Source organism: Aquila chrysaetos, chromosome 4, assembly GCF_900496995.4.
Source record: "Aquila chrysaetos chrysaetos chromosome 4, bAquChr1.4, whole genome shotgun sequence".
NCBI classification, from domain to species: Eukaryota; Metazoa; Chordata; class Aves; order Accipitriformes; family Accipitridae; genus Aquila; species Aquila chrysaetos.
Genome location: NC_044007.1, coordinates 30,295,620 through 30,311,203, shown reverse-complemented (window position 1 = coordinate 30,311,203; position 15,584 = coordinate 30,295,620). Strand labels below are relative to the sequence as shown.

General features: G+C 42.2%; 1 protein-coding gene across 10 annotated transcripts in view; it reads left to right on the top strand.

Annotated features, from left to right (window-relative positions):
- The window catches only part of RALYL (RALY RNA binding protein like), a 411,995-nt gene that overhangs the window by 340,204 nt on the left and 56,207 nt on the right, over window positions 1-15,584 (top strand). For 7 of the 10 annotated variants that reach the window (XM_030011204.1, XM_030011211.1, XM_030011210.1 and 4 more), the window contains one exon: window positions 12,331-12,363. The exons of the other annotated variants lie outside the window; for them this stretch is intronic. In XM_030011204.1, coding sequence (XP_029867064.1) covers window positions 12,331-12,363 — 33 coding nt within the window. The remainder of the gene's footprint in view (window positions 1-12,330; window positions 12,364-15,584) is intronic. 10 annotated transcript variants of the gene reach the window in all.

Here is a 15,584-nt window from a genome sequence, read left to right as displayed (position 1 = left end):
GCCTCTTTCCCATTGGCATAATTATTTGTGTATGTGCACATTGGGGTTTTTTTGGCTTAATGTGTATTTACCTTAAGGTAATTAGATCATATGTTCCCAGATTGAATATGAGACTTTATATAAGGCACTATCAAAAGCTTTAAAAATCAGGCTAAGTCTTACCTATTATCTGTTTCTTCTATCCACTAAGTCAGTTATCATTTCAAAGGAGTAAGTTTGCACTGAGAAGTGACATTCTGAGTTTGCAGTACTTTAGTTTCCATCCATGCTTTGAGGGATGCATTTCATTTTGTACTAGAATTTTTATGTTTCAATAAATAACAGAAGCATTTAGCTCTGTGGAATAGAACTTCCCAGAGCATTCATATTTTCATATTAATACAGTATTTGATATTACACAATAGTTGTGAAAAGAATGCAGTTTATGTTGTTTTTCTAACCAGAGTCATCAATTGCAATGTCAACCACCAGTTGGAAGTTGAACTTATTAAATTTATTAAGAACAAGTGTAAAAGTTGACATGAAGCTGTAAATTATTCCTCCATACCCTCTGCTTCTGAAACACTACTGAGAGATTAGATTTTCTATACAGTTGGTCTAACATTTATCTATTCCAGGATATGACAATGCTTCTTAATAAAACTTCCCAATGTTTATAATTATATTTATGGAAGTTTCAGAAGACAGAATGAGCTTCTTCCCTAATTCTATCTGACAACAGTTACTGATGTCCAGAAAAATTACCTTGGATTGAAATTACTTTAAGTCACAGAAACCATTATAAATGGCAAGGAGGGAAGGAAGGAAGGAAGGAACAAAGGAATGAAGGAAGGAAGGTAGGTTTACCTAGTGTACACCAGAAATGGCTATTTTAGTCTCAATAGATTGTGGAAATTACATGAAATAATATTTCTTCTGTAAATTAAGACATTCTTTTATTAGTCCTGCTTGCATTGCATACAAATATTGGGAGTTACCAAAAGTAATAATGTGCATGCTTTAAAAAGGACAGTAATTAGAGGACAAAATGTGAGCAATACTGCTTAAAAATTTCTGAAGGAAGATGTCTTCTGATCAATAATGACTGTTGACTTCAAACCATGAAGTCAACATGCAGAGGAAAATGCAACCCTGGTTGATTACTGTGAATGGCAAAATACCTCAGTTTCTTTTGAAAGCTCCCTTGAGTTGTCCTTGGTTATAATTTTAAAAATTAAATTCATTGGCCAACAGGGCAAGCTATAAATCTGAATATTCTTTGACTTCACATATTTTTGCTAAATCTTTGGTTCCTAGTGCTCAACAGTGCAAAGAGATAGACATGCTTGACAGGTAAATGTCAGCCACATCAATCATACAAAATATACATTAACACTATACAGCCAATTCATCAAGCGACCAAAGTCCAAAATGCTTTTTAGCTGGCCTGACTTTCCTACATGGCTTGAATGAAAAGCTTGAATCCTCTGAATTTCTGTTAGAGGTATTAACTCTTCCAGTCCCCCTGAAAACTGCAGTCACTATTCATGCATTTTACAGGCAAACAGAAAATGTGTGACGTCAGCAACACACTCTAGTTATCCTCCTTGGGAATTCTGATTTGAAGATTGTACCCCAAAATGGTGACTCATCAAAAAAATTTTGGTTCCTGACCATCATTTTCCCTGTATCAGGGTAGACAGTTTTGTTATATTAAGAAGTCAAAATAAGAATCCTAACAAATGCCTTAAATTCCATATGTTTTTCTTACTAACTCTTTAGAGATTAAATTATATGATCACCATGAGGAAGAATATATTGATTCATAATGAGTTGCCTTGGAGAATGCTTGGCTAAAATTCATTTGCTTGTGTACAGCACTGATATTTTTAGAAATGTTATCCACTTTGTCCTGTAAATAGGTTTTGGGAAGGAGAGGCAAGGATTCCTTAACAAGAAATGATATTGATTTATGTATCTTGGGTCGGGCGTCAGATATAAAAAGCCATCTTGCCTGTAATCTTAATAGGACAATTATGCAAGGAAAGTGGAGTTTACTTTGGGATCTTCCTGTCCTTAAATGATTTGTTTACAAGTCAAAGAGGAATTCACACGCCCTTAGTCTAGTCACGTTTCCTTGTATGTTTGTCTTCAAACCTTGAAAAATTTGTCCATCTACATGTTCAGTCCATGTCAAAGATGGGATTTAAATAATTGGCAGTAATATAAGCAAACTTAGCAACAAAGAAAATCATTAAATACACAATTATGTTAATCAGATCTTGTAAAATGTCTCTCCAAGACAGGTTGCAAGGGGTGAAATACTAAATGGGAAATTTCTAGGGTCCTTGTTTTAAACACAGAGTGTGACAGTACTGTAATGTACCAATGGGTATAAATTGATTGCCTGTGCCTGTTTGGTTTACAGTGACTGATATTACTTGAGCAATTTATATAGTGTAAAAATCCTTTTTCCTCCTGCAAAAGATTATCCAGTATATGTAGATAAGAAAGTCAGACCTTTCAGAAAATCTTAGCTCAGAATCAAAGGGAAACACAACCTCAGCCTGCCATGCCCCAGTCATGCTACCGATTAACCTGTGTCCCTCCTATTCAAGTGATGTATTGCCTTGCCATTTTGACAAACTGAAGTTTTCTGATGGGAAAACCTTTTCAGGAAAGAAAGAAAAATCCTGATCACTTCAGCTTCATTACCATTCCTACATAATTAAAACATTATTCCCTTTGTTTACTGTCCAACCTAGTATTTCTTGCATGCTCAATACGTTTTTACAAGAAAGAAAATTTCTGGTTTAATATTTTTCCTGAAGGTTTATGACAGCCCTTCTCACAGCTTATCAGGATCACTCTTTTTGAGATATCATATTTAATTATGCAAGACTTCCTGAAAACTCTGGAGAATTTTGTGTACTGCAGGCTAGAAAAGAAAGGCAAAAAATCTATAACATATATTGATAAATGTCACCAGTAAGGATGATATAGGATGCTATTTCATATGGTGTTGCAGTTTTAAAACCTTTATATTAATTTGCCATATACTAAATTACCAATTTAAATAAAAGGCCAACAGATAATTGTATTCCTTTACTATGAGGAACACTTGAACTAATTTAAAGTAATGCAGCAAATTATCTAAAACCATTTAGTCAAACATACTAGAGAGGGGTCAAACCTAGGGCAGCACTATTTAAATCAAATTGAATTCCATCTTGAGAATGGATTTCAAATAGATTTTTAATTGCAGTATTTTGTCCACAGGGCATTCTATCACACACTTTTCATTTGCAAGTAAAAATCTACCAGTGTCCTCCATCAGTATAGTGCCAGGTCTCTTATTATTACAAAATTCCTGTATTATGAAGCGGGTAAATATGTTCTGAGGCTTTCATTCTTTGCTCATTTTGCTTATAGTTAATCTCTCAAGCCAAACACTGGGTACTTCCCAGGTCTGGTTCATTTTGTTAACCAGAAAAACAGGAGACAAACCCATAACACTAGTTGGGCTTTTCCTCATACACGACAGAGAAACTACAAAGATGGTGCAGATGTTTTCCTGTAATGGTGTGATCCGCGGCAGGAAAAGCTGGTCCATGAAGCTGGCAGGGTGGCTACCCAGAGCCTGCAGGAGAAGAATGCAACCCCACGCACGAAGGGCCCTGTCACTTCATTGCTCTCTGGCAGTACTGCCTAAGCACAGAGGATGCCAAGCTAAGGATTTTCTTGGTGCTATGAGGGTTTTGGTGTGAAGTATGGCAGTCTGGGAAGGAAAGTATTCGTGGCAGCACTGGTACTGCCCGGGAGAAGCATCCCCCGGAGCACGGGGACACCCAGCTGTGGGCTTTCACTGTGCTTCCAGGTCTATGCAAGGCTATCAGTCATCCCTTCTTCTATTCTTTTACTTCCGTGTCGATCACAACCCCAGAAAGAAATAGAACGGTGAGGTATTGCCATGAGGACAACAGAAAAGTTATTATGTTTTGGATACATTTTGGTCTTTCCTCAAGCCTTATACAAGTTGTCCTTACCACTGCTGGAAATCTAACCCCAGGAAATCAGGTTTAAAGTACATTGGAAGAAGACATTGTCAATGAAGGCAGGCTCCTAAGTTATTTCCATTAGTGGAAAAGAAGTAGTAAATGTTTTGCAAAAAGGTGATATGCAGTATTTTTCAATTAAAGACAAAATCATATAATCCTTTCAAAAGCACAGCAACAAGTTCACCTTTTGTAAATACCCTTCTGGATAGATGGCAATAACTAAACTGGTCTATTGATTTGTGAGTTTTTTGGACAAAACTTTTGCTAAATGAATAGTAACTGCAAATGTACTTGTTGGTTTTTCTACAAAGAAGACTTGCAGGAAAGGTTCATTTTTAAAACATTGACAAATTATTTACAGAACTTTTGTTTACAATTAGTCCTGTTTACAGTTCTATTTCAGGTATTTTGGTGTGGGCTTCAGATTGTGGGGGTCATCACAAATGAAATGTTCAGTTCTAGATATGAGAGACTTTGCTTTGTTAGAAACACTTTTTTTAAAAACTATGAAGAGAGACTGTGGTGGGTTGACCCTGGCTGGGTGCCAGGTGCCCACCAAAGCCGCTCTATCACTCCCCCTTCTCAGCTGGACAGGGGGGAGAAAATATAACAAAAGGCTCGTGGGTCAAGATAAGGACAGTTTAATAAAATGAAAGCAAAGGTCGCGCGCGAAAGCAAAGAAAAACAAATGATATTATTCTCTACTTCCCATCAGCAGGCGATGTCTGGCCACTTCCTGGGAAGCAGGGCTTCAGTACGCGTGGTGGTTGCTCGGGAAGACAAAAAAATGCCTTCCCTTCCGCCTCCCTTTACTTAGCTTTTATATCTGGGCTGACGTCATATGGTATGGAATATCTGTTTGGTTAGTTTAGGTCAGCTGTCCTGGTTATGTCCCCTCCCAAGATCTTGCCCAGCCCCAGCCTGCCATTGAGGGAGGGGGCAAAAATGTTGGGGAGACAGCCTTGATGCTGTGCCAGTGCTGCTCAGCAGTAGCCAAAACACTGGTGTGTTATCAACACCTCTCTAGCTACTAATGCAGAGCACAGTTCTATGAGGGCTGCTATGGGGACTATTAACTCCATCTCAGCCAGACCCAATACAATCTCCACCCCTTATTCCATACCATTTGCGTCATACTCAGGTCCCACATAATTTAATACAGATGTCTTCTAACCATGCCATTGTATTTAATTCTCATTACTGAAATCCCTTCTTACCAACACTTACAACTGTAACTACATACTTAAACCACTTTTATACCCAACATACAGATTTATACATTCTTATTAATTACTATCCCCTGTCCTTTAAGAGATAGATCTTCCACTCCTCCAGATGTTCACACACAGGTTATGACTTGGGCCCCATCCATCAAGATGAGTGGTCAGGGCAGGAGAAGCAGTATGTTCGATCGTTGGGCACCAACACCGGCTTGGTTTGGGTCACCGATGCACTTGTCTGGTTCCTTGCGAAGTTCACTCCTTTGCAGTTCAGGTCATTCCTGCTACATTACGTCCTACAACATACAACTCACATCACAGATTATTTTTCCCTCAAGGTTAAATGTCCTTGAGGCACACATTGGGTCTCCCCATCCTTCCGCATTACCCACCAAGTACACCCAGGTCCCTGAGCAAAGACAATCCCACGAATGGGTTTGCCTTTTCCCATGGGAGAAATCCACACTGCCTTCCCCAGCCACTTCCCCATGTGCACTACAGGGACCTTATCTCCTCCCACAGTATGTAGGGGTTTTGTTTGGGCAGGACCAGGACAGTTAGCAGATCCTCTGGTGTTAACTAGCCAAGTGGCTTCTGCTAAATTTGTATCCCAATGCTTCCATGTCCCATTGCCTAGCGCTCTCAACATAGTCTTCAACAGTCCATTATATCTCTCAATTTTTCCAGATGCTTGCGGGTGATAGGGTATGTGGTACACCCACTCAATGCCATGTTTCTTTGCCCAGGAGCTTATGAGGTTATTTCGGAAATGAGTCCCATTGTCTGATTCAATTCTTTCTGGGGTGCCATGTCGCCATAAAATTTGCCTTTCGAGGCCTAAGATGGTGTTTCGGGCAGTGGCATGGTTTACAGGGTACGTTTCTAGCCAACCAGTAGTTGCTTCCACCATCGTGAGTATGTAGCGCTTGCCTTGGCGTGTTCGTGGCAGTGGTCCAATGTAGTCAATTTGCCAGGCCTCGCCATATCGAAAACCCAGCCAGCGCCCTCTGTTCCAGGGAGACTTTACTCTGGTGGCTCGTTTGATTGCAGCACATGTTTCACATTCATGAGTGACCTGTGTGATGGCTTCCATGGTCAGGTCCACCCCTCGATCACGAGCCCACCTATATGTTGCATCTCTCCCTAGATGTCCCGATGTCTCATGGGCCCATCGAGCTACAAATAGCTCACCCTTACGCTCCCAGTCCAGGTCCACCTGAGCTACTTCTATTTTGGCAGCCTTGTCTACCTGTTCATTATTTCGATGTTCTTCAGTGGCACGGCTTTTGGGCATGTGAGCATCTACATGACGTACCTTTAAAGTCATGTGTTCTACACGGGCAGCAATGTCCTGCCACAATGCTGCTGCCCAGATGGGTTTACCCCTGCGTTGCCAATTGGTCTTCTTCCATTGCTGTAGCCACCCCCATAGGGCATTAGCCACCATCCAAGAGTCGGTATAGAGGTAGAGTACTGGCCACTTTTCTCGTTCAGCAATGTCTAGGGCTAGTTGAATGGCTTTCACTTCTGCAAACTGACTTGACTCGCCTTCTCCTTCAGTGGCCTCAACGACTTGTCGTGTGGGACTCCACACAGCAGCTTTCCACTTTCGATGGTTCCCTACCACACGACAGGATCCATCAGTAAACAAAGCATAACGCCTTTCGTTTTCTGATAACTCATTATATGGTGGTGCCTCTTGGGCACGAGGTACCTCCTCAGGCGTTGCTCCAAAATCTCTGCCTTCTGGCCAGTCCATGATCTCTTCCAGAATTCCTGGGCGGTTAGATTTTCCCAGTCGAGCCCGTTGCGTAATCAATGCTATCCACTTACTCCATGTAGCGCTGGTTGCATGATGTGCAGAGGGGATGTTTCCTTTGAACATCCAGTGTAGCACAGGCAATCGTGGTGCCAAGAGGAGATACGCTTCTGTACCAACAACTTCGGAAGCGGCTCGAACCCCCTCGTATGCTGCTAGTATTTCTTTTTCAGTCGGGGTGTAGTGGGCTTCTGATCCTCGGTACCCCCGGCTCCAAAACCCTAATGGTCGACCTCGGGTTTCTCCTGGAGTTTTCTGCCAGAGGCTCCAGTTGAGACCATGCTCCCCAGCTGCAGTGTAGAGTACATTTTGTACATCTGGTCCTGTCCGGACAGGCCCAAGAGCTACTGCACGAGCTATTTCCTGTCTGATATGCTCAAAGGCTTGTTGTTGTTCAGGGCCCCATTCAAAATAGTTCTTTTTCCGCGTTACTCGATAGAGAGGGCTCACAAGCTGACTATAACCTGGAATATGCATTCTCCAGAACCCCACAAGGCCTAGGAAAGCTTGTGTTTCCTTCTTGTTAGCTGGTGGAGACATAGTTGCTATCTTGTTGACCACATCCATAGGGACATGACGGCGTCCATCCTGCCATTTTATTCCCAAGAACTGAATCTCCTGTGCAGGTCCCTTGACCTTGCTTTTCTTTATGGCGAAACCAGCTTTCAGAAGAATCTGAATTATTCTTTTTCCCTTCTCAAACACTTCTTCTGCCTCGTTGCCCCACACGATGATGTCATCTATGTATTGTAAATGTTCAGGGGCATCGCCTTGTTCCAGTGCCGTTTGGATTAGTCCGTGACAAATGGTAGGGCTGTGCTTCCACCCCTGGGGCAGTCGATTCCAGGTGTATTGGACACCTCTCCACGTGAAAGCAAACTGTGGCCTGCACTCTGCTGCCAAAGGAATGGAGAAAAATGCATTGGCAATATCAATTGTAGCATACCACGTGGCTGCCTTTGATGCCAGTTCATATTGGAGCTCTAACATGTCTGGTACAGCAGCACTCAGTGGCGGTGTCACTTCATTCAGGCCGCGATAATCTACTGTTAACCTCCACCCTCCATCAGACTTTTGCACTGGCCATATAGGACTATTAAAAGGTGAATGAGTCTTGCTGATGACTCCTTGGCTCTCTAGTTGATGAATCAGCTCATGGATGGGAGCCAGGGAGTCTCGGTTTGTCCGATATTGCCGGCGGTGCACCGTCCTGGTAGCGATTGGCACCTGCTGTTCTTCAACTCGCAGCAATCCCACAATGAAGGGATCTTCCGAGAGGCCAGGCAGGGTAGATAGCTGTTTGATCTTCTCTGTGTTTACAGTGGCTACACCAAAAGCCCATCGGTACCCCTTTGGGTCCTTGAAGTACCCTCTCTTGAGGTAGTCTATGCCAAGGATACAAGGGGCCTCTGGGCCGGTCACAATGGGGTGCTTTTCCCACTTGTCCCCTGTCAAGCTCACTTCAGCCTCCAATACAGTCAATTCTTGGCATCCCCCTGTCACTCCAGAGATCCAGATGGGTTCTGCGCCCCTGTACCCTGATGGCACCAGCGTACACTGTGCACCAGTGTCTACCAAAGCCTTATACTTCTGTGGGTCTGATGTGCCAGGCCATCGAATCCACACAGTCCAGTATATCCGGTCATCCCTTTCCTCCTCCTGGCCGAAGGCAGGGACCCTCTATTGCTGTTCCTCATCAGAGTATTCACTGCCTGACCCTTGCGGTGCCAGACCAGAAGTCCCCTCACCAGAATCAAGGGAGGTGGTTTCAGTTCTTTTATGCCTGGAGGATTGCTGATTGCTTTCTTGGGCCTCTACAGCAACAACACTGACAGCCTTCTTCTTGGGTGACCCCTTCTTAACAGCTGTCTTCCCTCTCAGTTCACGTACGCGGGCTTCCAACTTAAAGGTGGGTTCACCATCCCACTTCCTCATGTCCTCCCCTTGGTCATGCAGGAAGAACCAGAGCATACCACGTGGCATACGCCCTGGGCTCCCTTTCCCTCTGACCGGAGCAGGAGAGGACTGATTTCTTGGAGCATCCCTAACAGCCAAAGCACTGTCCTGTAGGGATGAGGAGACACAGAGATTTTCTTCAAAGTTTTGGAGCCAAGATGACACTTTCTCCACAGTTGGTGTTTCCATATCTGGGCAATACATTGCTGCCAAGCTGTTAGAATACGACGCTGGGGCACCTTGAATCACCTTTCTCCACATGGCCCGTGTGCACAGGACATCCTCTGGATCTTTTGAGACTTCCTCATCATCTAGATCACTGTAGATGACTTCCACCACTGCTAACTCTCTCAGGTACTGGATGCCTTCATCTGCGGTAGTCCACTTTTCTGAGGAATTCACAAGATCTTCCTTGAATGGATATCTTGCCCTCACACTTGAGAGGAGCCGGCTCCAGAGACTGCAAATTGCTCCTTCTTTTCCAATTCCTCTTTCAATTCCCCGGTTTCTAGCGAGGGATCCCAGCTGTTGGGCTTCCTTGCCTTCCAGTAGCTGACTGTCGGCCCCATTATCCCAGCATCGGAGCAGCCAAGCAGGGATCCGCTCACCTGGCTGGCGGCTGTAGTCTTTCCGCAAGTCCCGAAGTTCTGAGGATGTCAGGGACCGGGTAGTTTCCGCTTCCTGTTTAAGTTCCTTCACTCCTTCCTCCAATTTCTTTATTGAAGGACCAGGTTCTAAATTAAGGCTTTCCTCTTCTTCTTCTTCCCTTACTAATCGATGGTATGGACCTGTTGATCTCCTTATCCATTGTTTCCTTTTCACTACTGGGGCAATTACTGTGGTGGTTGTTGTTGTTTGGGTCCCTATCTCAAGCATGGTGTCCTCAGATGCAGTGTGGGTCCCTGCCTCAACCATGGTCCTCTGAGAGTGTTGAACTATGGCTCGGTAGGCATAGGCCAAGCCCCAGTACAGTGCGAGAAGCTGCTGGTTTTCATTGGGATAGGCAAGGCACCCTTCTATCAGGTGGCGCGCCAGTTTGCCAGGGTTACTTGCCTGTTCAGGTGTAAAGTCCCAGATTATGGGAGGTGATAACCGTCCTAGGAATCTGCCCAAATCCTTCCATATACCCTGCCACCCAGGGACCGGTCGCTTGAGGGCACATTTCAGTATTGCCTCACCCGAAACTTGTCTTCTCTTATACCAGGATAAGACCAGATTCCACAATACCCATAATACACCACCAGTATTAATTATTAGTATTGAACAACTCACATAAGGGTGAACAAGGACCTCAGGAGCCTGCATAATAAAACCATTCACATCAATGCCTGGTAGGGAGAGGGAGATGTGTTCCCTCATCTCCTCCACAAGATAGCTTCCACAATACAGCAAAGCCATCAGTGCCAGGACAAAGCACATAGATATTATTTGTATTAGCATGTTCCCGAGTTCCTTCATTCTCCCCACAAGATAGCTCCCGCAGCACAAAAAAACCATCAGTGCCAAGGCAAAGCACACAGCCATTATTTGCATTACCATGTTCCCAAACTCAGCAAGATAGAGATAAGCAAGCAGCCAACAAGCTCCGTGACCTGCACAGGAGCTTGCCACTTAATAACTAGCTAAGGCACGCTTAATGCAAAACTGCCGTTGTCTTGCCCCACGTTGGGCGCCAAAAAAGGACTGTGGTGGGTTGACCCTGGCTGGGTGCCAGGTGCCCACCAAAGCCGCTCTATCACTCCCCCTTCTTAGCTGGACAGGGGGGAGAAAATATAACAAAAGGCTCGTGGGTCAAGATAAGGACAGTTTAATAAAATGAAAGCAAAGGTCGCGCGCGAAAGCAAAGAAAAACAAATGATATTATTCTCTACTTCCCATCAGCAGGCGATGTCTGGCCACTTCCTGGGAAGCAGGGCTTCAGTACGCGTGGTGGTTGCTCGGGAAGACAAAAAAATGCCTTCCCTTCCGCCTCCCTTTACTTAGCTTTTATATCTGGGCTGACGTCATATGGTATGGAATATCTGTTTGGTTAGTTTAGGTCAGCTGTCCTGGTTATGTCCCCTCCCAAGATCTTGCCCAGCCCCAGCCTGCCATTGAGGGAGGGGGCAAAAATGTTGGGGAGACAGCCTTGATGCTGTGCCAGTGCTGCTCAGCAGTAGCCAAAACACTGGTGTGTTATCAACACCTCTCTAGCTACTAATGCAGAGCACAGTTCTATGAGGGCTGCTATGGGGACTATTAACTCCATCTCAGCCAGACCCAATACAGACACTAAGTACCTGGGGTTTTTATTTGCTGTTCTTCCTAACACGGTACTCTCAGTGAAAATTAGCGCAACAGAGAACTTTTGCATCATTTACATGTCGTGTAACTTCTCAAAACAATTGAGTTGTAAATTTGCTTTAAATATGTTTATAAAGGACCCTAAAGTCACATGCTAATGGTCCTAACAAGCGGCTGATATTAGTAAACTCACTGCAGCCAGGACACACTACAAAATTAAGGGTAGCTAGTTCCAGGAACTGGAGCAGAAATACAGTACAATAACATAGACAAAGATTTTTAAATCTATCCTGGTTGGGTGAAAACTACCAGTAGAAGTGGCTCCTGCTAGTGTGCAAGTGGTGCAGCTCCTCACAGAGACAGCAGCAACAGCAGGGAGTTGGAGAACAGCACTTTTAATAGCACTCGGTTTTAGAACTGGGCATGGTTCTGAGTCTACCAAACCAGAGGCATCCAGCTCCAGCGCAAGGCTGATTGTGGCAGATGTGCCAGAAGTTCTCACGATGAAGAAGTGACCATGTCATGTGAACAGAGGATGTTGGAAAGCAAACAAAATGGGCATGGAAGCCCTCAAATCAGGAAAGTTCTTTCACCCATACTAAATTTTATGTTTAATGTAAAAAAAAAAAAAAATCTATATCTTCCCTAAATCATGGCCATAAAGAAAATAAATTTTACATGAAAAATGCAAAAAAAAGGGCAAAATATTACTTTGTCACTCTAGACTTTCCATGTAAATACCTGCACAAGTCATCTGAATTTGTGAAATCTAAAGAGCCTACCTGTGCTGCTTTGTAAATATTTGATTTCTGAACCAAAGTTCAGTTAGGTAAATGGGATTTTTTCCATGTTAAGCTCCTAGCATAATAGATCAGGACCTTCTATTGACGTTAAATTGTATATTGGTCGCCAAGTAAATTTGACACTGAGAGTAGCTGTTGTAAATTCATCACATAAATGTTTTGAAGTAAAATATATATATATATATTTAAAACTTCTGTTATTCACTTGACAGACTTGAATCAAAGGAGCCTTTCCTGTCCGTTGGGTAAGTAGGAATATGTATATTTCCATAAATACTTATATGTTCAACTACCATACAATATATGTGCGTGAGAGTATGTTGAGTATAAACATCCTGTTTCAACTTTATGGTTATTTACTGTACCTAAGCTTAGAAAAAGTAGTTATTAGCCAATAAAGTCAGCAGTTGTGGATATCTCCGTTAAAAAATACTAAGAAGTATGTTTTGCCTCTATTGACTAACCAAAATTTATACTAAAAGACATATAGGAGTTACATGTTGCATTGAAAGGTAGCTGGTTTATTATTTTGTTTTCACTGATCTTTCAGTCAGAAACCATTTCAAATACAGTCTATACCATCCGTCTAAGCCCCTGAACAAATAATTGATAGTTTCTTTTAAAATAAAATTTTTTGATACTTTAATAACAGAAACAAAAGCAAATTCATAAAATAGAAAAATATCATGTTTAGCCTAATTATAGATCAGTACATTGATTTGCATATTACAGCTATTGTCTTCATAGTCTCATAGCTGCTTAAAGTTATATGATCTATATATTGAAATTATTAACTCACCTTTCTAAAAACTTATTTTTAAATGTGACATATTCTGAAAAAAAACTTACCATTCTTTTATGAGATGTAAACCATTATGTATATTAAAGGTAAGTATCTGTATTTTACTTCAGAGTCTAAATTTCACTTTTCATGCACTGTTTTCCTTTTAGCTTCTTTCTTTAAAACCTTCCTAAGTTTCCTAACATTCTCACTGCCTGTTTTCCTTCAGAACTGTATATTCTTTATGTCTCTTCATTCTCATTTTTCTTTGTTCACACCACCATGCTTCATGCTACCAAAAACATAAACTGCAGAAAAAGATCCCATGCAAAATAGCCATTTAAGGGTTAATTCTACCATGTAATTATCAGTAGCTTCCAAATTGTTGTATTAACTGCAGATCAAAAAACTACTTCAAGTTCTGAAGTGCGAATTACAGTTAGCAAACAAAGGAAGTGTGTCAGTTAGGAACAGAGAAACAACAAATCAGCATAAACAGGATTGAGATATGTCTGAGTTGCTATAGCATAAAGTAACTTTGGTTTGTTTGAGTATATTTTTAATTAATTGCTTTCCATTTCTACTTTCTACCAACTCAAAATTATTGAAAAATAAGTTCAATGCTGGTCAAAATAGGGGGAGGGGGTGTGTGCTCTTGGTCTGCATGCTTTGAAATGTCCAAATTCATTATCAAATTCAGTCACTTCTGTTATTACCCTTCATTACTCCACTTTGTAACTTGTCCTATTGAGTTGGTTTTTGAGGCCTCCACTCTTGTAATGAAGTGATGACCCGAAAATCTCCACTTTAAGATTAAAAAAGCAGATGCATGCCATTGTGGCTGAGGAGCAAACTTGAAAGTATAAAAATCCAGGAAGCAAATAAAAGACAATGGTAGCAATTATATTAATAGTAATTGCCATGAAATAATAAATCCTACTTTTGTAGTTCTTGTCATAATCTTAAGAACTTTGCTGGCAATTTTAGGTTATTTGGGGATGTCTGCCTAGGAGGAAGCATTATGTGTATGTTTTGGGGTTGGGTTTGTTTCCAGATGAGCAGTTTGGTGGCCACTGTGTAAATCCACATTACCTCCACGTAGCCATTGTATGTGACTGTTACTAAACTGGATTCCTCTTTGGAAGTCTAATCTGAGCAAATAGACTTAGCTTCTTCCCAGAACTTCCCACAAGTTTGACTGTAATGTACTTGAATTATTTTTTGCGAGTTCATAATGATAAGGGTAGAAAATATAAAAATTAGTCCCCGCCTCTGTGCTACTTTTGCCTTTTACTGCTGTATTTCCTCCACCCTAAAGAAGGGATTCAGACAGAGGTTAGAGCGCTGTGCTCTGAGGAGGGGTCCTAGCCAACATCCACCTCCTTGGTACTAAGTCAGAGAGATGCTCCTCCTAGTCCCACAGTAATTGGGGGGCTCATTTGTTCAGAGGATGAGCTCTTGTGCCAATACCTGCATCTAAGGTTTTAACCCAGACTGACGGCTGCAACCACCAGGCTTTTAAAATACAGCAAATGTTTGCAGAAGAAATGCTGAATCAGCCTCAATTAGACTAACACATAGGTGCCCTTAATGCCTCTTGCAGCCAGAGTTGGTCAAAACACCAACCTAAATTACTTTAAGTTGCCCACAGATGACTTGGTCCTGCACACCAGCCTTTCATTCATCTACCTTCTGCAACAGAGATTTGTTCCCACATTTTCATTATACTGCCTGTATGGGCTAATTACGCTTTTTCATTTTGCTATGCCTTAGCTAACAACTTCTTGGTGCTTTTCAATTGTTAATTCTTTTGATTGGGGGAAGGGAACATGAAGTGTGGCAGTCTAAGAGCTCAAGACTGCCACAGTTTGTTGAGCTTTGCATGTATGTGCAGGGCTGCAGCCTTCCCGTGAGAGATCCCACAAAGGAAAAGGGTTCTTAAAATGATGCATTGTTTCCCCTCTCTCAGAAAGCAGCCAGCTACAGAGAGAAGCAGACCCCACCTCTTGCTGCTGTAGTTTGTGTCTCGAATGCAGGGAGAGAACAACTCCTGTACTTCCTTGGTAAAGGAAACTCCATTTATTCTTCTTTCTATGCAAAGTGCATAGCAAAGAAGAAAAATCCATGCTCCTTTACTCCCTGTGCAAGACAGGGGCATAATTTGGCACTGAAGTAACAGTAAGCTCTTTAATGCAATTCTCTAATGGTAGCAATCAGGAACAAAAATTCATCGAGTATGTGATCTCTTCAGGTAAGAGTATCTGAATTCAATGCTATGATTTTGAGCTAGAATACAAAGTTGAATTTGAGATACAGGTTGTTTTCCTTTGTCTCTTAGAGGTGAAAATAAAATCCGTAGGGAAGGCTGAAACATCTCTTGACAGTGCTGAACGCTGAGTGTTAGCCTGTAGGGGCACAGGATGCTTCTCCCCACAGATGTAATTTCCACACTTCTGGGGTTTTGTGTCCATATTCAACCTGAGCAAGACAGACAGTTGTCTGGATTTTCTTTCCTCTTCATGGTATGTAGCATTCATGTTCATGTAGGGTTAGAAAAAAAAGAAGTTGTGCAAATAGCCAGAATGCCTGGAAGACTTTACCATCAGAGACAACAGTTCTGGTAAAACTCCACCAAAGTGAAGACTACTGACAATGCATCAAATTAACTTGATGCAAAGTCTTTGA